General features: G+C 50.5%; 2 protein-coding genes across 7 annotated transcripts; both read left to right on the top strand.

The window, feature by feature from the left end:
* The first annotated feature begins 4,744 nt into the window (after positions 1-4,744).
* LOC122388346 (protein abrupt-like) lies at positions 4,745-14,967 on the top strand. 6 transcript variants are annotated; one of them, XM_043379371.1, is made up of 11 exons: positions 4,750-5,046; positions 5,488-5,663; positions 6,122-6,262; positions 6,615-6,777; positions 10,242-10,432; positions 10,708-10,795; positions 11,156-11,382; positions 11,809-11,971; positions 12,778-12,869; positions 13,254-13,448; positions 13,847-14,967. In XM_043379371.1, the coding sequence occupies exons 2-11, from the start codon at positions 5,496-5,498 to the stop codon at positions 13,943-13,945; spliced, it is 1,527 nt and encodes a 508-aa protein (XP_043235306.1). In that variant the 5' UTR covers positions 4,750-5,046; positions 5,488-5,495; the 3' UTR covers positions 13,946-14,967. The 6 variants fall into 6 exon arrangements, with proteins under 6 accessions (XP_043235309.1, XP_043235308.1, XP_043235306.1 ...); XM_043379370.1 differs by having other exon boundaries at positions 4,753-5,026; XM_043379372.1 differs by lacking the exon at positions 4,750-5,046 and adding an exon at positions 5,070-5,249.
* Positions 14,968-15,214: 247 nt separating this feature from the next.
* LOC122388347 (WAS/WASL-interacting protein family member 1-like) lies at positions 15,215-20,217 on the top strand. Its single transcript, XM_043379376.1, has 7 exons — positions 15,215-15,560; positions 15,802-15,928; positions 16,166-16,272; positions 16,571-16,706; positions 17,218-17,340; positions 18,197-18,311; positions 18,911-20,217. The coding sequence occupies exons 1-7, from the start codon at positions 15,472-15,474 to the stop codon at positions 19,684-19,686; spliced, it is 1,473 nt and encodes a 490-aa protein (XP_043235311.1). The 5' UTR covers positions 15,215-15,471; the 3' UTR covers positions 19,687-20,217.
* Positions 20,218-23,298: the final 3,081 nt, after the last annotated feature.

Raw genomic sequence — 23,298 nt, 5'->3', positions numbered from 1 at the left:
CGATAAATACATGCATGCTTCACGAATTGATTCCCCCAGATATGATGCTGTATAAAGTACATGTCCGGCTGTACATAGTTTTGAAACTAGCACCTACTAAGTAGTATAACAAGTTAGTTATGTCATAGGTATGCGTGATTCTGATATATGTAGATGTACACAATTATGCAGCAGATACAAGTGGGTGAGGAAACTGAGCAATTATTCGTTAATTAATTAACCCTCCCCGGCCGAGGGGAAGAGGTTGGTAACATCCCTGACGGTTTTCTCGCGATTGCTCGGAACGCGTACGGCGTAACAGAGATAGAAGGCTGAAAGTTGACCTAACTTGCCTTTGATTCACATCGAATCTTCTTCCACGAACTGCGTTTTCAGGCCAGGTCAGGTAATTGACCTATCGTTTCATACGTGAACGTCTGCACGGTACCAATAGCTCTTTTAACGATGAAACATTGGACGCCTATTTGATTTGAATTTGAATTTGAAAGCAAATAAGCAAGAAAACCGACGTTTCATTAAAATGTTGGAAACAGTAGGTAGGTACTGTAGGGGAAGCCGGGGGAAGCCCGGCATAGTAAGCTCTTTTTCATTTTTATTACATACCATACGTGCTGTATAAAATGTTGATAACCTGTTAGCTAGCTAAGTTCATTGGCCGTGTTTTCCCAAAAATTCGGTTTCGTGGAATAAGTATAAGGTCGAGAAAATCGAGTTTTAAAAAAGTGTTGAATTTTCTGGGGTAAGCCCGGCATAGGGGTAACACCGGCCACCTCCCCAGCGCTTTACAACGAGTTGATGAAACCATTATGTGTCTTCCAAATATTAACGGAAAGTGAAATATTAAGGTACTGATTAGCTCTGGACATCTTAGAGTTTATGTCACTACTGGTATTTTAGCTAGCGTCTACCACATATACAGTACAGGTCGATGAAAAGCGTGATGCAAAATTGACAAAAAATGTGTATTTCATAATTCCTTAAAATTTATTTTCTTTTTACCTTAATGCATCATATTGCATATCATTCGACTCGGCTGATGAAGAAGAACACAACGACACCATTTTTGAAGCTCTAGCTTCATTGTCTGTCGCGTTATCTGCAAACACGTAGTTTGACCCTAGTTGACCTTAAGTGACATGACTGGCTTTGTCTATGATAACATGTTTATTTTCGAAATTTATCTTTGATCTAGGTGTAAACCAAACCTGCTCAGTACCTATTACCTCATGGATAACAGTGGTTTAGTGGCATCGCTCTCGGTTGGGGGTAAGCTTGGCCACTCGCCCAGGGTTACCCCAATCTGCTAATTTTTATTTTAGAACAGCGATGTTCGAAAAAAATGTCATACTTAAGCCAGCCTGCCTCGTCACCTCTCACTACAAACACTTAAACGGTCCTTACATAACATTCGTATAAATATTAGTACTGTATGGTATAACATTAACAGTGCAACATGTCTCACTTTTTAGCTAAAACCCCTTAAAATATCATTTTTGCTCTATAACTTTAACAATATGCATTTTTTGTTAGCCTTAACTTTTTTGTTGGCGTTACCTTAGCTGCCACGCTGAAAGGACAAACAGTTGAGCATTTTATTGTGAATAATTTAGCCGGAAACGGGGTGGCCGGGCTTCCCCCGCGCCCGGGCTTCCCCCGGCTTCCCCTACCTACCTGTAAGGTAAACAGCTACAAAAATTTAGCAGGTAAGACCAAGCAGATCAGACTAAATAGGTGCCCAATGTTCCGGCATGAGAAGAGCTAACATTAGCCGTTTTCACGACGGCCATCTGGTACACATTTGGTGAACATCTGGTGCAGATTAGGTGCAGGTTTGGTCAAATTAGGTTCAGTGTGTCTCTTAGTAGCTATCAGCTAGGGTTCACAAGCATTGATATGCCTACTTTGTCATATGATCAGAGAGCATCATCGATTAAAACACTAAAATAAATTCAAAAAATGAAGATATTTGCTGTAAAAAAGATTAGGTGCAGATTTGGTCAAATTAGGTGCATTCGCCGGATAGCCCGTCGTGAAAACGGATAATGTCACTATTATATAATTCGAAACTCTCTCGGAGTGCCTTTCAGAGGGAACGTAAACGAACAGAGGTAATAATTGCACTCACACTCGCAACTTTTTAAGATTAATATTATTTTTTTTCTAAAAGGCATGCGAGGTCAGGACGGTGACCGGTCACGTGGCATCACCATTAGGTAGGCATTGTATAGTCAATATGGGAAAATATATTATATAATACTACATTATTTTGGTGCCGGAAATGATCGGTGGTCATCTCAAACACCTGAAATCGTGATTCCATGCACTCGTTGCAGAATCCGACGCTAATGGTTTGCACTGGGAGCGTTGAGTGATGTCATAAAAGACGTCACTAGCCTCGCTTGAGACCATCGGAGTTCTCCGTAAATTAGTTTCGATTGCATTCAGCTAACGAGTCAGAAAGCCTTCTATGAACTGAGAAAGACCAGCCGAACCGAAGTAGGTATACGCGACATCATATGCGACAATTACCCACATGCGACAATACCTCCCTGACTAGCTTCGCAACCTGAGTGAGCCCAGGGCCTTTGACCTGACCTGAGGTAAGCCTAAATTGCCCTTACCTTACTCAAACTAAAGCTTTTAAGTGCCTATTCGTACATCACTCGACGCATCAGAGCACGGCGAATGCACGATGGGAAAACATTTTAGTTTGACCATTTTTGGCAAAATATTCACCCGAGTCCTTTTTGGGGCATTTGACCTGACCTCAGAGGTCACCGTTTAACCTGAGACCTTAAAATGGGTTACCAGTCGCTGCTTGACGACGCAAAAACTCGCTTTTCCCGACTAAACCTTGCTCGATTGTTGGTGAAAAGTGAAAACGCAGGCGCTGATGCTAACCCTCTCCTTCGGCCGAGGCTTATATGCTTATATATATGAAATAACAAAGCGATAGGTCAGATGAGGGCCAGGCTTGAAAATTTTGTCCGCAGTCAGCGAATTTTCTGTTGCCTATAAATCTGGCCTTATGTTCCTATTTATGAATATTTATATCAATCCGGTGTTGATAGTCAACGAATGACAAAGCCACATAGGAGTAAAGAGCTCAAAGTCAACGAGTTCTTCACATCCAGAACCCGTAAATCCTTTCCGGGGTGACCGTTCGGGAGGCAGGCGGGCGGACTGTCCCACCGGGGGGGGGGGCAATCCGGTCCCAGCGGGACGGTCTCGCCTCCGCGGGTCACTGTCGGTGTCCCTCACAGCCCAATGGCTATCCCCGGCCCTATCCAGTCCTATCATCCCATAACTCTGTAGTCATAGTGGTCTCTTTAGGGCAAAAGGGCTTGCCTTCCAACACAACAAACAAAACGTTTCCATCCTTACGGTAGCCAAATCACTTCTCCTCCACGCCTCGAACCCTCTGTTCCGGGCTGGACGGTCACCTTCATCCCGCGTGGGTAGCTCTTACCTCAGGTCCATGAGCAGGACCGCCGCCCATGGCCGGGTGCGGTGACCGTTAGCGGGGCTTGGTGGCCTGTCCACTGGATAGGCTCAGCCCCGGCGGAGCACCAGGGTTGAGGGTGCCCGCCCGGCGCCCAGACCTAGGCCCTGTTTCACCGGTGATAGCAGCACGCTGCTTTTACACGTGTCAAATTGGGTTTCCATGGAAACATCAACAGGCCCATTGCTCCAACACTACCGCAAGTGTGACGTCAGCTCGCGCAATTTGATAGCAGCGTGGTAGCAGCGTCCCGTGAAACACCGCCCTAATTCATATCATCCATCGACCCGCCGGCTCCGAAATGGTCTCGTTGGACCGGAAGAGCCTAAGCCAGTAAATGAGCAAAACAAAAACAATGAGATAGGAGTCAGAGGAGATAATGGATCCCACAGGGTTCAAATGCCTTACGGAGGGTCGTGACCTGACCTCGTCCACCGGTTGTCAGGTGGGGTGACCGGAAAGGGAGCGTCAGGGGGATGCGGAAGAGTTTGTTCTGAGAATGGTGAGGACGGATGGATGGAAATTGGAAACGTCGGATCGGTGGTGTCCGTTCCGGAGGGTCGGCCTTTAGGGATGCTAGCCCTAGCGTGCCGCGTGGTCCCAAGCTCTTTGGAACCTCGACGGCACTCCTGAGCTGGACAGGGAACACAATGATAAATGAGGAGTGCATACGTCCCTTATGCCGCCCTGAGCTACACTACTCCTACTTATATATACCCCTATGTTTATACTCCAACTCGTACTCAGGCCTTCCATCGCGCTATTCTTGGACCAACGCAACGCAAGGCTATGTAAACCGATGCAGCAGCCGATGTAAATGAAGGAGTACTGCGCCATCTCGTGGTACAATTTCAAACTAGAGCTTCCCACTTCTCGGAAGGTGCTTCTTCAGAGTGGCTAACTATCTTTGCCTGCTAACTTCTGGCGACCTCTGCCAGCATGACTAGTGACCATTTAGGCACTCGGTGTAGTTTCATTTTAAAGATTTTATCGTATATATGACAATTCAATTCAATTTCAATTAAAGACATGAACTCGATACGCCGTCATAGCCAAATTGATGTCATGTATGACGTAAGACTGCAAAAAATGGAATTTCTATGATGTCACTGTCATTTCAAGGGTTTTCTCTTTGACATGATTACTTACGTCATGAAAAACAAAGTTTTATTTTGGTATAAATAATAACATATTCTATGCAGTTCAGGAAATCACACTCATGTTTTCTATCACATTTTTTAAATACTTTAACTTTCCTGTTAATAGTTGTTCTAAATATTGCCATACAAAATATTATTCGTCATGTGAAGTGCTTTATCCAAAAGATAAACACAAAAATATATCCATAACCTTGACAAGGATCGCAACAATGGCGTCATAATATGACGCACATCGCGGATCATTGAGAGATCGCAGTTCCGTTTATTCCGTGTAGTACGGCCGGTTTCTGCAAGATAATAAGTGATAAATTGTGTACTATTGACCCGTAATTGTTACCACCCAAGAATTTCGCCCCGAATTGAAGTAAGTATCGAGTAAGAGTGGTAAGCAGTGGCACTTTTTGCGATGTTTTGGCGCTTCTCATTCTATCCCTCTGCTCTCAGCTTGAGATATCAAGATCACTAATTGATAGCATTGCTAATGTTATCTTGATTGATCTGTTATGTCAGATGCATCATAATATGGGAATAAACACAACAGTGGCTTACATGCTCATCTCAATCTCGACATCTGGTGCTGGTGGAGGGTGTGTTGGTGTGGAGGAGTGAAGTTGCTTGCTTTTTACCATCTTTTGCTGGCATGGCTGTGTTCAACTTTGTGGTTCTTGTTTGTATGAAAGTCAAGAATGATATAGATCATCACGAATCAGAATAATCATTTTTTTTGTTCATTATTCAGCAGTCACCTTATTCTTGTGCGGCTGCCCCTTCATGTGCACTGCTCCCCAGTCCCCAGGTCCTTGATGCCCACTTCTCTTGGCACAGGTGTCACCATGCCGGACCACTACCTGCTCCAGTGGAGCAACCACCTGACCAACATCGCTGCCGCCTTCTCCACACTGCGTCAGAACAGCAAGCTGGTGGATGTGACGCTGGCCGCTGACGGTCGCTCCATCCAGGCACACAAAGTTGTGCTCTGTGCCTGCAGCGCCTATTTTGAGGTATGATGCCATAGTGCCAAAGGGCTGCATGATACTGTTGGGCTAGACTGCAAAGAATGGCAGTGACTATAAGATCGTTGGTACGGGGAACTCTGCCGGCTTAAACTCTGGTGCAGATTTAAAAACAAAATAGAAACTGCCTGAACATTTTAGGTGAAGGATTTACAAGAGCAGAATTTCTGCTGAGCAAAGCTTGTTGCATTGGCCCTGCCCTCTACCTTCTGCTCACAAAATGCTTGGTCTACATGCACATAGCTGAATACAGCCAGTCCCCTCAGCCTCACTGACTCAGCCTGTGACCAACCGCAGCCATACCTGTCAGGAGGCACATAAACATTGAGCACCCATCGTGCCTGGAACCCAAGACTTGTTACCAGGACTGGAATCATAAAATATGTGTAGTGAGTTGTGAGTTGTCGTGACCTCCCAGCCCTGACCCTATCTGCTGCCCTCTGCAGGAACTGCTGTCCATCAACCCATGCAAACACCCCATCGTCTACCTGAAGGATGTTCAGCACGAGCACCTGTCGGCAGTGGTCGAGTTCATGTACAGCGGCGCCGTGTACGTGGGCAACGAACACCTCGACGACGTGCTCAGCGTGAGTGGTGACGTCATTGGGTTGTGTGGATGATGACATCATTGGCTTGTGTGGGTGATAAAGTCACTCCACTGGGATGTGAGATTGGTGAAGTGTTATCATTCTGTATGCTCATTGCTCATACATAATGATAGGCAGCTATCACATATGTAGTTTTTCATTGTTTAAATCGCTTTTTGTCAGAGTTTCATCAGTTTGCAGATATTCTTGAAAGAGTTTACACAATTCATCATTTTTTTCCTGTGGGTCCATCAGTCAGACATTTCTCAGACAGTTGACATTCGGGTATACCTACACATCTTCTGCCCCCGGTTCGACTGTTGACACCCCTCCCGTCCCGTCCCGTGCTCAGCTGGGGGCCAGTCTGCGCGTGCGTGGAATGGTGGATGTGAAGGGCGCCGGCTCGTCCTCCCGGCAAGGCTCCAACGACGAGAACAAGGACCCCGACACACCGGCTAGCAAGAAGCGCAAACGTCGACCCGGCCTGTCACGGGACAACTCGTCTGAGGAACCAGGTAAGCAGAGGAGACGCGGCTTGTGCGGGGATTGGACACGTGGCTTGTTGTGAGATAACTCCATGTAAGAGCTCGGTATGCGCAGGAGACGGGGGTGCATGCTAGTCAGGAAAAATGGTAGTTACCGGGGAAAACTGCACCGATGACTTAGCCAGTTCGGCCGTTCCTGAAGTCTGAACAGTCTCGTCAACGACGGAAGGCTCGGTAGTGAGGAGGACAAGACCAGACCGTGACGATAGTAGCTGGACGTACGCAGAATTCTGAGCTGCGGTGGCTTACACCGACTTGCACTGAAAGGTTAAGCGCATAAGCGTACGTATGTACGTGTTATCTTCCGTGTGTTGTTGCTTCATGCTTGGTATATCTCAAATAGGATGATTTCTGTCAAGATTCGTGGTCATTGATCAGTGATGTAGTTTTTATTCATGACGACAGGCACTGACCACCCGACCTATTAAGCGATATTCGTGTTACAATTTCACACGCAGCTCTGACTGGTCTGCGGTGCTGACCACAGGAACCATTGTGGTCCCCCAAAGATCGCTTGTCTGACCACTGGATTGCCTATCAGATCAGGTGTGTATCGGACTCTATAAGCGGTGCTAGGAGCATCGAGAGTATGCGAGATTGTTGCAACTTCCTAGGCGTTTCATTTCATTTCACACTCTTTCACCATAAATGCCTCTCCTGGCATTGTCACGTGGGCGGCTGGCTGGTGGTGTGCGGCTGATGGGACGTTTTATCACGGAAGTCGATTTTACATATCTTTGGGTTCACCTTGACCGTGCAAATTCCATCGCTGCATCGACAGTCATTTCGACATAGCCTTTAATGTGATAATGCGTTTTTTTTTTTTTGCTGAAGTTACGGTGACGTTTGATTGGTGCTATCGGATTTATCGATAGGCCACATGCGTTGTAACATTTTTTTAACGATGCACCTTTCGTTATCCAACGGGCGAAAACTCCCGAAACTCTGTAAGCGGCCAGAGTTCCACCGTCTGGCCCAAAAGCTGTTTGGCTGGGTATCTCGTGAGCAGCTGCTATTGCGTGTTTTAAGTCCGCTTTCAGAGTAGGCCGCACGCACCGAACTGTGTTACGAAGGTCGCAGGCGCTGGCGCTGAAAGGCGCTGAAACAGCGCAGCTCTTCGTCGTTTAGCGATGTAATTAACACCCGAATAGTCTGTTGGGTCAGTTTGCGGAAATTAGCTAGTCATTTTGGGTCATCAAAAGTCGTTTCTTGGCCCATGGGTGTCGATATTATAATCCACAATGTTGAAGGACTCTGAGGAGCACATTTTGAGGCGGAAATTCGCTTATCGTGCTCTTTTGCTGAGTACGACAGCAAAGGATGCAGTCGAATCCGCAACCATGAAATGAAATGCGGTAAAATCCCTGTCATGTTATGGATTCATATATAACTAAGTTTGCTGCATCAATCAACCGGATATGAACACATGCGGTAAACTGTCAGCTGGCTCCAACAGGTTATATAGGATGTGTGGCATCACATTACGTCATAAAGATACGTAATGTCCGGTGCATTTTCCTTGGTTGTGGACGGGGGAAAATGTCACCAGCCACTTAGGGTTCATTCAGACTTTGGGTAATGCGCCCGGTGAATTACTCGACTTGTCTGCTATTGAATTGGAGACGACACATGTCATGTGGGTGACGAGTGTGTCGCGAAAATGGAAGAGCACGTCCGTAATACGATACCGTGCGCAGGTCCCACGTTACTCGTCCTGGCGAGCTCTATAAATGTGAACTATATGCATCTCATTACAGCGCTCGATCGGTTCCTAGTTATGATGCTTATATTCCATTTTACTCATGCAATACACAATTGTGGTTTTATCATCAGTCTTGTTATAATTATGTTTGCCATTTTAGGTAATAGTATTTGGAGTATCATGCAGTAACAACTGCGTCGCGTGGACTGTCATTGGGTCCGTCATATACGATTTGCGAAACATTCTTATCCGCCTCTCAGCTAGCGATACTCCCGGGTTAGATAATATAACATGTCGCGGTCAATATGTTGATGTACCGCTCTGCGTAAGTCCGATACAGTGTCCGATACCGCCGCTGTATCGGCTGTCCGTCCTGCCGTCAGTCACGGGCTGCCAGCGCGGCGCTCCGACCGCGATCCACCTGTCTCCCCCTCCCCCTGCGCTCCCCCCCCCCCGCGGCCCCGTTACCGCCGGACGGCTGACGTCACGCCTGCCGTGCTGACGTCATTGCCGCGCCGCTGACCATCTCGGTCGGCGGCTGACGTCATCCCCGGCGAAGGGGGGGGGGGACGGTGCCGCCTTGTGGTTACGGAGGGACGGAGGGAATGTAGCGGCGTTGTTATGGAAACCAGAGTCACGGACCTTCAGTAATGTTTGGTCTAGTCACGTTCTACATATGTATCGAGAAGGAACTAATGGAAATGTAGGCATTGTTCTCTAACGCGTGACTACATATTCCATTCACCAATGCAGACGTAATTGAGGTAGTACAACTGCCCTTATTCGTGTCATTTATCAGCTACCTCGCAGTGTGCCTGGATGAGGTCACACTACCGCGCCTCCGGTTGATAAGAGCGGCGCCGCCGAGCGTCGCCTTCGCTGTGGGTTTATTTGTGTTTGGATCGGTGACGACCTCTGTATGACACAAGCGCTGGTCGAAGGAGGCGGGGGGGGGGGGGGTGTCGCCCTGGGACTGTCGGCGAGGGGCGGGGATGACGTCACTCGCCCGGTTGCGAGTACAGCCGGAAGGCTATCTCGGCTCCGTCTTGTCCGTCTCGGCTGGCCCGGGGTGTCAGGACGGGCTCAGGATGATGCGCTGATAGTCACACCCACTGGAGGGTTTGGAATTGCCGGTTATGCCGGTGTTCTGGGAAAAGCCGCCTGTTATTAGATTAGGGTTATTTACTTTGCGGTTGTAGATGGAGCGCTTCCTGACCCAGCATCGTTGTTTTTTTTTTGGGGGGGGGAGGGGTATTGTGAGGCAGAAGTTTAACCCAAAGTCACGGGAGCAAAATCCGTGGTTGACGCTGGATCGCTTCTGCAAAAAGTAGATTAAACAGGTGCTGGGTTACTAGTTTGGAACTACCCCTGGCCGCCCGTGATAGCATTATATTCTGCTGCCGTTCTCGCTTGAGGTGGTGGTTGTTGAACTCATCTGTCTAGCCGTTAAATTTTCTAACGTGCAGTATTTCTTATGTGTCCACCACGTATCACTCTTCACCACACATTCGTTTTGTCGTGCCGATGGAATGCCTCCATTCTACGTCCCTCACGCTGTTTATTGTGTAGCTCTTCTGTGTCACCGCCTTCTCTTATTCCCACGCCGTGTCTTGTCCACCCCTTCCTCCATCCCTCTCCCCTCCATCCCTCTCTGACGCCTCTGACCCAGTACCTCTACTCTTACCACCGCCCTGTTGCTCGGCTGCCCTGACGACCCCTCTCCCTCCCCCAGCGGCCCAACAGGTGACGGTGCTCACCCGCGACCCGTCGGTGGATCAGGACCCGGGCGTGGTGGAGCAGTTGCCGGCCCCTGCCCAGCCCGGGCCCATGGAGACCGCTGCCACCTCGGCCGCGGCCGCCGCCTCAGCCGCGCCCTCCACATCGGCGCCAGAGCAGCCCATGGGAAAACCAGCCACCGTGCCGGTAGGGAGGGGCGCCGGGGGTGACACTGTGTTGGAGGGCTGATTGTTTAACGTAATGCCTTTCATACTTTTTAAACTCTAGTTGAGTTGTTTGCTATTGGAACTTCATTGTATTTTCTGACAGATTTGCTTGAACGTAAAAATAGCTGGACAAGGCTTGCTTAGCTATGAAAATGGCCATAATTCTGTTTTATTTAGTATCGGTCTCCTTCCTGCTGTAATGCACACGGCCCTCTCATCACGTTGCGGCGTCTGACGGAACTAATGATTCTCCAGACGGCCGCCGAGCGGAAGGCGGCGCCACCGCGCTCCTACTCCGAGGGCGACATGGGACTCAAGGGCAAGGACGGACTGGACGCTGAAGGTACGGTTTGAATTCAGCTCCATCGGTACCGCCGCCTAGCTAGATGGTAATTGTTCTGCTGCAACTGAACATTTATTAGCTGAACCATAAACATGGTACTGGTTGGTATGCCGGACCTCGGTATACAGAAGTCCATTGGCTGAACCTGTTTCAGAGAGGACGTGCCAGAGTAACACAGGTTTTCCACAAGCGGGAAACTCGGGGCTGTTAATTGCTTTTGTCATTGTAAACGTTCACATTTTCAGCCTCATGTGACTGCTGTTTTTCTACTTAGTAGCAGACATGTGAGTTGGTTTTATTTACTCGCTCTTTATCCTCTCTTTCTTTTCTCTCTCACCACCCCTCTCCGTTCCCCCACAGACGGCTCGTCTCCGCGCGCCAAGCGTTGTCTGCTGCAGCGCCAGCCGCGTGTGAAGCGCGAGTGTGACCAGCCGGTCGGCGGCGGCTCCGCGGACGAGCCGCACGGCCGGCCGCCGCCGCTCTCCCAGCAGAGCGCCTCTGTCGAGACGCTGGTGTCGGATACTCCGCCGGCCGCCGGCGGGCCGTACCTGGCCGTGCCCACCGGCTCCTACTGGCCCGTCAGACAGGTGAGGGACTCACACAGTGAGAGACACCCTGCTGAGATAGAGCTGCGGATGTGTCTCGTATTACCGGCTGAGAGGGTTGACTTGAATGGGATTGAAACTGGTGACTTGTTATATGCGTCATCGTGGCTTTTATCTTTGTTCATAAACCAATACGGTTTGTTTATCTGCTGCCATAATGCAATCATGTTGATGCTTCTTGCTTTAGACGCTGTTTATTAGCAGTTTTGCGATTTGTAATGGCAACCAGGGTACGATATACGAGTTTCCCCCAGGTTAACTAGTAATCTGCTTTGTACTAATGGCAATAAGTCATGGATTTCCATCATCCCCAACCACTCATGATGATAAATAGGCGGCAGTTTCGAAGCCTCCCACCTGTCCTGCAACAGGTCCTGCACAGTGGTTGATTTCCTCTTCTCCCGCCAGATGTCGACACCGACTCCGGTACTGTCCACCCGCGAGGGCACCCTGGTCAAACAGGGCTCGATGCCGAGCATGGCGTGTGTACCGCAGCCGAGCTCCAGCCCGGCCACCATACAGAAGCAGCGCTCCACGCCCGTGCTGAGCCGAGGGGGCTCCGGGCCGCCAGGTGAGCAGGGGAAGGGGGCGGGTCGAGTTGCTGGAACGGTACACGAATTGACGCTGAAATATTTGGGTTGAGTGATTTAACATTGATCACGTGATTTAGGTAGATTCTATAGATTTAGTTTAGATTTAGTTCGTGATTTAGTTCATATAGATGCGCAGCTGCTGCTCCGTGCAACATTATGTCATTGCCCATTTCCTTTTGCTGTTTCAGTGTGTCTCGTGGTGAGGGACCCGTCTGGCCCCTCTGATGTCCCTCCCCTCTGTGTTACAGCGTATTTCGTGGTGGGCGGCTCGTCGGGCACCCCGCTAAATGTGTTGATAGTTGTTACCTCTGATGGCTGATGCCCGTTTCCCTCTGTTACAGCGTATTTCGTGGTGGGCGGCTCCTCTGGCACCCCTCTGATTTGTTGTTAGTTGTTAGATACCTCTGATGTCTGATGCCCATTTCCCTCTGTTACAGCGTATTTCGTGGTGGGCGACTCTTTGGTGCACCCCTCTGATGCCCCTTCCCTCTCTGTTACAGCGTATTTCGTGGTGGGCGACTCTTTCGTGCACCCCTCTGATGCCCCTCCCATCTCCCTTACAGCGTATTTCGTGGTGGGCGGCTCCTCTGGCACCCCTCTGATTTGTTGTTAGTTGTTAGATACCTCTGATGTCTGATGCCCATTTCCCTCTGTTACAGCGTATTTCGTGGTGGGCGACTCTTTGGTGCACCCCTCTGATGCCCCTTCCCTCTCTGTTACAGCGTATTTCGTGGTGGGTGGCTCGTCGGGCACCCCTCTGATGCCCCGTTCCTCTCTTTCACAGCGTATTTCGTGGTGGGCGGCTCGTCTGCCACCCCGCTGATGCCGGTGGTCGTCAGTCAGAGCCAGTCGGTGCCACAGATCCTGCTGACATCGGTAAGGCAACGGGCAGGACTGGCTTGCGTGAGAGATTGAGGAAGGTTTAAGAGCGAGCATTGTGTGGGATGGGCTAGGCTAGCCTGTATTTGTTTGTTTGGGAGAGGTGGGATGAGTCATGCTGGAACGGAATAGCGATAGCCTGGAGGGAAATTGGGTGTGTGATTAGTTGCTGTTGTAATATAATTTGTTGTGATATGCTGTTTGCTTTAACCTTAATTGTGTTGTAAACTGATTTCACTCCCAAGTCGACCCACGCTGGGATAGACTGAACCGGAGCATGTGTGTTGTGTCGTATGGAAGCAAACAGCAATCAACCTCCCTCCTCTCAGCATTACTCCCCCCACCTCCACCTCACTCACCGCCCCCCCCCCTCTCGGACAGGCGGACGAGGCCCAGCCGCCCTCGGAGCGGTCGCCGAGCTGCCGCTCGCACGCGCCGGTCCTCCGGGACGGGCCGGCCGTCTCCTGTTCACACTGCTGGAACACCGAGTACTCGCAGGGCCGCACACTGCGCAGAAAGACCAAATACATGTGCCGCGACTGCTCCGTCAGCCTCTGCATCGTGCCCTGCTTCCAGGTATGGGGTCAATTCGGGGAGACAGGCGGGTACTGATAGGGCCGGGGAGACGGGCGGGAGACGGGGGACAGGCGCTGGGCTGAGTGGGTGGCTGCCTGAGTCTGTTTGTGTCGGCATACTTGGTTGTGCTTTCATCACCTGAATTTGTGTTTGTTTTTCTTCTTGTTTATTTCTCATCTGAATCACTTTTGCTTTATCGTTTGAGTTCGTTTCCTCTTAAATACCAGCCAGACGAATGCCAGCTATGCTGTTAATTAAAGCCAGCTTCAGGATCGCCCGTAGATTGATGATTGGCGGGCTCATGTTTATAGAAGATCAGCGATACCACCACCTGTGATGCTGCCTCGGATAAACGCACCCTGGCCTCTGTTGATCGCCCCCTCCCCTCTGTCCGGCAGGAGTACCACGAAACCGTCTCTAAGTCCCCGCTGGTCGTCACCCGTGACCCCAACAAACCCCTCAACAAGAAAATCCTCCCCAAGCTCGGCTCGCTCTGAGCGCCGCGCCTTGGTGACGTCATGACGCCGTGACGCACCCGTGTGACGCGTCACGTAATCAGTACATAGAGTGACGCGCGGAGACTAGCGGCGCGAGTGGCGTTACGCATCTCTTCGTCACGAGGTGTGGCCTGGAATCGCGGAACGCGACGCGACATGTGACATATCGACGAAGGCTCCGCCGCGCCGGAGCGTTACACAAGTCATGGAAGCCGTGCACCGCTCACCGAACTGCTAGTGTGAGTGAGCTTGCGCCGTGTGTGGTGGTTTTGTGCGCCTTTACGCGAGGGCGGCTGTCATCTCTCGCTCCCCCTGTCACTGCTACCGCACGGAGCGGTGCTGATCGTGTACCTGACCTGTACATAGTGGCGGAGGGACGAGTAGCGTTAGAGGGGCGCCCCCGCGCAGCGCCCCGGCGACACTGGAGGTTTGCCTGTGCCATTGTGACCGGATGAACGGTTGGAGGAGGTGGCGGGTTACAGGAGAGAGTGAGGGAGAGGAGAGAGGAGGGCGGTGGCAGGAGGCGGTGCGCGGTTTGACAGGTGCCGAGGGCGGCTGGGCGCGCAGTAAGGGCAATTTTAGACGCCACGTCAGTGGACAAAGGGAAGGGGTGGGAAGCGGGGGCGTTCGTGTGACGCTGCGTTGCATCACTTTATGTTACGTGATTTGGCCCGGAGTGGTGTGGTTTGGCCGCGTGTGTTTTAGAGGGACGTCGGTCGGTGTATTCCTGGAACGAAGCGCGCGGCGAATGGCCGGGCTCTGGTCTGACCTGACCTGACCCGGGCTGATGTAACGTCAACGGTCCGTTGGACGGCGTGCTGCCATATGGCGCCTGCGGGCTGCCAGATGATCTTATTGTGTGTATATTATGTGTGTTTGGAGTGTGCGAGTTATTCCCGCTGGCCACGGGGTTGACGAGACTCCGATCGAATCGGAGGTGAATCCGGTCTGCTCACAAGTTTGTGTCGACAACCGTGAGCGCTGTTCACTAGAAGCGTCCGTAGAATAAACACGTACGTTCCAAAAATCTTTCGATTCTTTAGTCGCCAGCCTGTGAATTATCCGTGATTACCGAAAGCGGAAACGATATGTAAATTGGCGTCTCCTGATTGGTCTGTTTGCATTTAGACTTGCTTTTCTGCCTTTTTTTGCCGTCGTGGCTACGCAGCGCGTTGTATTTTGCAATGACGGATTATCTCTCCTTCAATCATGTAAACCATTAGGTTTTCGAGCAAAGCGGACCCCAATTGCGTTGCTATGGCAACGGTTGCCCTCCGCCCCTGCGACCCGTGATGTTTCGTCGATACATGCGATGCGATACGGTTGATGCTCGAATCCAACTCGAATCCACGCGCGAACCGAGCCTTTCTTTTGACACCTTGAATAAGCACAAGTTGTAACAGTCTATTGCGAACGATTCACTGCAGAGGCTCTTCAGAGCGCACGCGATTTCAGTATTTGTTCGGTAAATCCGTAGCTCGGTTGCAGACTACTGCACTGAGAAGGAAGTGTCTGCTAGAGAAGTTATGGCGTACAACACTACGGAACGGCCCGGCACACTGAATCTTCGAGGAAGGGGAGAATATGTCAACACGAAAGTTCGCACCAGTGACCGGTAAGTTGATCGTCTGAAGTTCCCAAAGTTTGACGTCATGTCAATGTTGTTCTATGATGCGCCCAAGGCGATAACTACATGTGTATGTGCCTTTAAAAGTTCACATGGTTTGCTTTCCTCTAAGAACACTGCTACACTTTTCACAAAGTTTCTCCGATTGCAATAATGTCATCAAATGGTGTTAGCGTTGTTAGTGACTTATGGAAGTCACTTATCATCAAAACACTGTTCTTTTTTCCAGGCAGATCAGCGAGCAGGCCGAGCCTCGCGACTACGATCCGCTGCGATCGGACATCTGGAACCTGCACAAATCGTCCTACAACCGCATCTCGGACCTGACCCACAACGAGTTTCACAGCACCACTCGGGTACGTGCATTTGTGAGGGGGCCGGTCACGTGGTATAGTATAAGACCCTGTATAGCTCATGATACAACATTTTTCCTATTTCGATTCCATGCAGCTATAACGCGTATCTGTCCCTCCCGAATATTGCAAAACATGGTCGATGTTAGATCAATGGCTCTTAATTACCTTTTGCATCGTTTCTTCTCGGCCAGCGCTATCCGTAAAGCAGTGCTCGATGTGTGTGTTGGTATGTTCCAGGACTCCCTGGACCGCACAGTTCAGGAGCGGGCCCGGCTGCCCCTGGACCGCTCCCACCCGCTGCACGTGGTGAGGAGTTTCGGAGTCACCGACACCGCTCTCAGCAGGTACGATCTGTGGTGGACTGATTGTACAAACGAGCAGTTTCGATGGTAATTGAACGACTTGACAGCAAAAATGAGCATAAATGCCTTGGTTAGGACTTCGGGTTTATCCCTGTAAGTGACTCATTATGTAATTGTGTCAGATTTCATTTTCATTTGAGATAGCCGGCTTCGATTTTCGCTGCATACGATCGTCGTTCGCACAATGCGTAGCCTAGCATCCAATTCAGAGTTCATTGACTTGCCTTTGTGTGATCTTTATATGTGTCTGACTGGTGTTCACTGGTCTGTCTGTCCCCAGACAGCTACGGCAGCTGAACACGGGTGTATTACCGTCCCACCCAACCAATCACAACCAGCACACCATGCAGTCCACATACAGGGAGACGTACGGCAGGGACGGGCGCGCCGGGGTCGAGAGGGAGCCCCGCTGTCAGGTTAGAGTCGGAGGGAGGGAGGGAGGGAGAGAGACAGGGAGGGGGGGGGGGGGGGTGGAGGGAGAAAGAGGGGGACTGGGGAGGCACGGGGACCCGCATTTGCTACTGTACAGTGTATGTACACGAACCCAAACTCTAGCCGTCTGTCCTGCCCAGTAACAACCGATAACATTGATTTCGACTGCCGGTCCCTGTACAAGAGCAGCTGAGGTTTTCTGTGCGTGCCCTCTGACAGCTAATCGTTGTTCCCTGTGAGGGTGCTGGGACAATTTACTCAGGGTCGCTGTACAGTAGCAACTGCGGGTCCCCGTGCTGTAATTGCTCGTATCGTATCAGCTCGATCAATGAAACAAAAAAAGCAGGATTTTTATTACGAATCCCGTTCACGCGAACTACTTCAACTAGACAGTAGACACCAACCCCGACCCATCATAACCACGCCCTGTTCTAACCTGACCTCGATCTCGACCTGACCTGACCGGACCTGACCTGACCTGACCTGCCCCCTCAGCCCACTCAGACAGCAGACAAGTGGATGCAGTTCCGGAGGCGCAAGTCGTGGCTGTTTGACACCGATAAAGCTCCGAGTCAGTTCACCGATGACGCTCTGACGTGCCCGCCGATACCTAAAGAGGTGAGCTGTAGGACCCGGGGATCGGGATGGCCGTGAGGTAGAGCGCAAGAGCGGAGAGAGACTAGAAGAAGAAAGGGAGGGAGAAAAGGGACCGGATTATTGACACCGACGGATTTTTGACACTATCTGCTGCAGACCGGTGCAGCTATATACAGCACGTATGTAATTCGATATGTCGCCCGTCATCTCTGAGCTTTAAACCGACTCAATTAATTGAGGGTTTAATGCTTAAATGTTAAAGGCCAGCTACTGTGGCTGGAGCGAAGTAAAACGAGTAATGTGCATTGTGCAATGCGCACTATGCATGCATTCCTCTTGCCTAAGAGAGGGAAACGATGACGGAGTGTAAACATATCCACCGGGGCGGGGAGAGAGTAAGGAGAGAGATAACACTCCTCTCACCGCCGGCTGTAGAAATGTGACACCAAGCGAATATAGCCGCCGGCATTCTGGTATAACTGGAAGCGGCTGAGTGCCACAAGTCACAGCGACATTCCGATGGCGGCCCAAACCGGTCCGGCGACTGGCTCAGACCGGCAGAGTTTGACGGCACCGTGCGCTATGGCGGCGGGTAGAGCGGCCAATGTCGCCACACTGCGGGCGGATGGAACGCGCGGACAGACGGCCGTGGCTTTTTTCGTCCCACTTGCAAAAATACGCTGATTTGATGTTGTCTAAGACGATGTTGTGCAAGGAAGGGTGAATGTGTTTGACATGCAAAGTAGTTGTTTCGTTTGACATGTCCGTTTGCGATTCCTGGTGACTGATTATTTTGCGCTGATTGTGGATGTCGATTGCGCAGTGTTTGCCGCGTGCCAATGCGGTGGTTATTTAGTATTCACGGCACATGTTCCAGGTTCGAGCGTGCATTGAAGCGGCTCAAGACGCGGGCGACACCTGTCGCAAGATGGACCAACTAGAGAAGCAGGTGGCAGCACTGCAGCACAAGCTGAGCGAGGCCCACTACCCAGGTAGAGCCCAGGGGCCGGGGAGAGGGAGAGCTGAGGGGCGCCGGCGGCTGCGTCAGTCCAGAGAGTTTCTGCGGACCTCGGCGGCTCTGCCGGCCGCCTGTCTCTTGGCTGACTCTAGATGAAATGGAGGAAAAATGCTTTAGATCGTTATAATTCATGTCATGTACCGGCTTACCACGGATCGTTTGCGAGATGATCTCACTTGAAACACTCAACGACGTGCTCAGCTTTGTGCTTCGTATTCCGTTTTAGGAATATGTAATGTTCCCAGTTTCTGGAAGGATTTGCAAATGTGCTGATGTATTTCCTGGCTTGTGGTTGCAGACGTGACTTGTAAGCAGTTGTAGAGATTGCACACAAACTTGTTTTGTGCTGGCCGTCATATAATAATCCGCCGTATTGTTTGGCAAACGTTATCTGCCTATAATTCTGGAATTGTAATTAATCTTCAAAGCGATGCCCCTACATGAAAGTGATTTTTTGTACCTTTTTTTTAGTTCAGGCGGTATGTTCTCGGGCAACTTGTAGCGTACCTTCCCTTCCTGCTTCAACGACACAATCCAGTCCGTCTCCATCCTCACCCACCCTTCCTTTTCCAGAGCCGGTCTCGGGTCCTCCCGTCCCGACTGAGCCTCACGATCCAGCTGATGAATCTCCTAATCTCCTCGAGCCTAGTGACCGTGCGGCCCCCGCGACAGCTACCGAACGCCAGGAGCCGCCCCGAGACGGCACCACGCCCGTCCCAGAGCTGGAGCAGACCCGACCGACGACACAGCACGCGTCAGGCGAGGCACAGAGGGACAGCAGTCCGGTACAGAATACCGTGGATCAGTCTGAGAGGCCGGAGGGACCTCAGCCATGTTCAGCTGATCGTGAGGATCCTGTAGGTCCCAGCGTGGCTCCAGCGCACCCCCTGGACCCTGTGGACCCCACTCACCTGGCGGACCCGGAGTACCCCACAGCGCGGCGGCTGACGTCGCCGTGCGCTCCCCCGGAGAGGGACCTATCGGAGGTGTTCCCGGAGGCGGACACCACCCACTGCCCGGGCCCTGCGGCTCCGGCTCCCCTGCCGCCCTGCCCGCGCGGCCCGGCGCCCTGCCCGGCTCTGCCGGCGGTACCCGGGTGCCGGCCGGTACCGCCGCCGCCCGGCCGGTACCTCTCCACGTACACGGCCGGGTACGGGGACCCGGAGGCGGGTCTGCGGGCCACTGCGGCGCCCCGCTCGGGCCGGGAGTTGTACCGCGGTCCGGCGCCACTGCCTGGCCTGGTGGCGGGCACAGCACGCTGCAGGGACCGGCTGAGCCGAGCAGTGGCCACCGACAGGGAGCCAGAGGTCGGCCCGACCACCGCCGCCGCCTGCGAGGAGAGCGTCTGACGTCATTGGAGGACAGCAGGTGACGTCATAGGAGGACGGTTCTTACGTCACCGGAGGAGATCGGGCGACGTCATCGGAGGGAAGAGGGTGACGTCATCGGAGGACAGCCGGTGACATCATCGGAGGAAGGATGTCTGGGATCTAAAATGGGTCGCTTTATGCAGCGAATGCTGATGGTTTGGAGCGTGAGAGAAGACGGGGTGGGATAGTGTGGTGAGTTCTTAGAATAAAGGCCAGACTCCGTTGCGAAGAGATCCACAACAGATTTTCTTCTACTTGATGAAAGAGAACTGAATATTAGATTGTTGATAATTAATTTGACGGAAAGAAAATGTTAAAGCCCTGCCAGGAACCGCTCGATACAAATAATGCGATGCGATGTGATAAATTTGTATATTATGTGTGCTAGGTATTGTTTTTAGAAGCCAACCATCGATTCTTGTTGATTTCTTTTAGGCTTGAACAAGTAACATAAAACTTGATGCTATTACGTTATGTTCACGCAGGGACGTCGATAAACAATATCTTCTGTAAAGGCATTGCACTTTAGCTGGCAGAAAATAAAATAGTAGTGACTTAACCCGCGCCCCGTAGGGGGGGGGGCCGAAACGCCCCCCCCTGTCCTTTTCGGTCGATATCTCCTAAACGGCTGGAGATATCGCCACCAAACTTTCAGGACCCCTCCGGGCATCAATTTTACACATTGCGACTAAAAATTTTTCCAGAGGCTATGATAGGTTGGCCACAAATGACGTCAGAGTGACGTCATGTTCTGTCATTTTCGACCGAAAAAAGACCTTCGCGAGAAGACCTGTCAGGACTACAGCTTTGAAGATACAGAAAAATGATCAAGACATAAAAGGTGTAGAATTGACAGGGCTACAAAACTGCTATCTCGAATTTTTGAAATTTTTGAGTTTTGACCCCCAAAAATCAAAAAAGCATTTTTTTGGATATATTCGCCAAAAAATCCAAAAAGTTTTTTGAGTTTCGAAAAAACCGGAATATATGTGATAGTGCCTACCGTCTTCTATCTACATACCAAATTTCAGATCGATACCTCGTTTTTTGGCCAAGTTATAGCGAAAAAAACTGTTCAAAAATGATGACGTCAAATTTTCAAACTCAATTTTTGGCAATTCTAGAACTCGTAGAGCAAAACAAAGACCACCATTAGACTCCCCGTGACGAGCTGCATCGAATCGATACCCATTTTATGCAAAAATATCAACTTTGAAATTTGACCTAATTTGACCTGACCTTGACCTGACCTTCACAAAAACGTGACCTAGGCTGGCCCCAAAGGCTGCCTAACCCACATAATTGCATTTGTCATGTAAAATGGACCATAAAACATGTATCACACGACACATTCATATTGTGACCCCCGGTGACCTGACCTCGCTGTGACCTGACCTGGTATCAGTGACCTCAGATAGCAAAGTATGTGTTTGACGAACAATGTACCATCGATGGTTTTCAATAAATTACCAATTTACTCGCTTTCACAGCACATTTCTTGAATTGCCTGTGAACGGTGAAAATCTGACCTTTGACCTGACCTGTGACGTCATCGGTTTGACCTAGGTCAATGAAATTTGGTCACAAGGTAGTTCCCGGGTGGGGCTATCGAACGCCGTTTGAATTTTGAAAATCGGTCGGTAACTTTCCGAGATCTTAGGGGGGGGGGGCCGATACGCCCCCCCCCCCCCATACGGGTGGTAGGGTCCGCCGGTAGCCCTACGGGGCGCGGGTTAACAATGCAAATGGTTTCCGGCGTAAATGTCAGAGCTCGATTTAAAAAAAAAAACACTTGTGGGCTGTGACACTGTTGCCTGTAAACTCTGCACAAGCCACAAAGACCTATCATAAGTCGTACCACTGTCATGTGTTGGCACTTGGCATGCAGGACAAGCGGCTGAGGACACGTCAACTACAAACGGACCGGTCGCATGCAGCCATCTCATCATCCTAAGCCGTTGTCCGTTGGTGGATAATTTTGTCGCATTTCGCTTGTAAGGCGCGGAAGAGCGTACAATATGTACTTTTAAGGCTAACTGAAGGTTGTATCCACAAAGCATACCAACTAATGCTACACACGTGTGCCTACACGTGATGCCTTATCTGATGTACGGCAGTGTTTTCGCTTTTAGAATATGACTTGTTTTACAATGAGCTCGCATGATACTGTCTCACTATGTCATTTAGCTCGTAAAATCTTTTTGAAGGACATAAATGGTTGACTGTGTCGTTTTTTTTACGACGCAGGCATGATTGATGATACCCACAAATATTTACGCCCTGCTGGGGGCGGGGGGTGTTTGAATACATCCTTCTAACTCGGATCTTGCGTCACGACCCCACGTAGAGAAGAGCGGCTATCCAATGGGCCTTTCTGCGGGGAAGAAGTTCGCTTCCGAGTTGTGTGCCGATTCGTCGAAAATTATCACAATAGGCGAAATTTGACCTTCGATGACCTCTGGTCACCTGACCTTTGGCTTGATCTGTAAAAATACCTACCGAAGTCGTTTCATGCTTTTGGCATTCTTTCGAACGCCTACCGCGTGTCACTACAAGGTGCGTACCAGAGGTCATCGAAAGTCAAATTTCGCCTATTGCGACAATTTTCAATGAATCGGCACAACACTCGGGAACCAACTTTTGCCCCGCGGAAAGGCGCATTGGATAGTCTCTCTTCCTGAGTAATGTTCTCAGATTTGACCGAAAGACAACGGTAAAGAGGATAGAGCAGAGGTTAAACCGTGAACAACTTTTTCGACCAAAAAAGGACGAGCATGACCTTATTTACTGGATGATCCTGTACAGTGCACAAAGCTATTCAATATCCATCCCTACAGCTGAGCCCCGCGTGTGATCTCTTCATCTCTAATTAAGACCCGATCATCAGCGCCGTGACCCCTGGCGGCCGGGTCACGCGGGTCACTGGGATTCAGTGCGGCCCGGGTCATGCTCCGGAGTGAGTCACCCGCACCGTGTTTTACGGTCGCTGGCCTGAAGTTAGCGTGAGTACTCAATGCCACGGATCGCCGGAGAGTCTGTGACCTTGCTGGAGAGCTGTGACCATCGGTGGTTGACCTAGAGCTGGCTCAAACAGCGACAAGGCATGCAAGAACACAGCGCCAATCGCGGGATGCCTAATCGAATGACTATAGATGAAAGTTGAAGTGCGTATACGTCAAGGCAAACCTCTTAGCCTGAGATCACAATGCGTGATAGGGGTTGGCATGGAGAACGGTAATTCAATAATTTTTGTGTGCCGTAGGGGAAAGTGGGGTAAGACGGGCACCTTAACTTTGGAGCCATTTTTCGGCCGGTTAGAAACATCATAGAAACGGGAAACTGAGTGAAAACCTTTTACAGACATTTTACTTCCATTTGCCAGAAGATGAGACTTAGACCTGACTCAACAAATAAACTGCAGCTATTTTTGCAAAACCTTGCAAAAACCCATCTTACCCCACTCCATGGGGTAAGACGGTCACATGGGTAGGGCAAGACGGCCAGCTTCTTTCACCGACCAGCACAGCTCGCAGCAAATGCCCGAGATTAGCCGCATTGATACAGTCGCTCGTTGGTCTCAAGTGCTTCGGA

This window comes from Amphibalanus amphitrite, unplaced genomic scaffold, assembly GCF_019059575.1.
Source record: "Amphibalanus amphitrite isolate SeventyFive unplaced genomic scaffold, NRLGWU_Aamphi_draft 000319F_arrow, whole genome shotgun sequence".
Taxonomy (NCBI): Eukaryota; Metazoa; Arthropoda; class Thecostraca; order Balanomorpha; family Balanidae; genus Amphibalanus; species Amphibalanus amphitrite.
The sequence above is the reverse complement of the archived record's forward strand: the minus strand, read 5'-3'. Positions and strand labels throughout refer to the sequence as shown.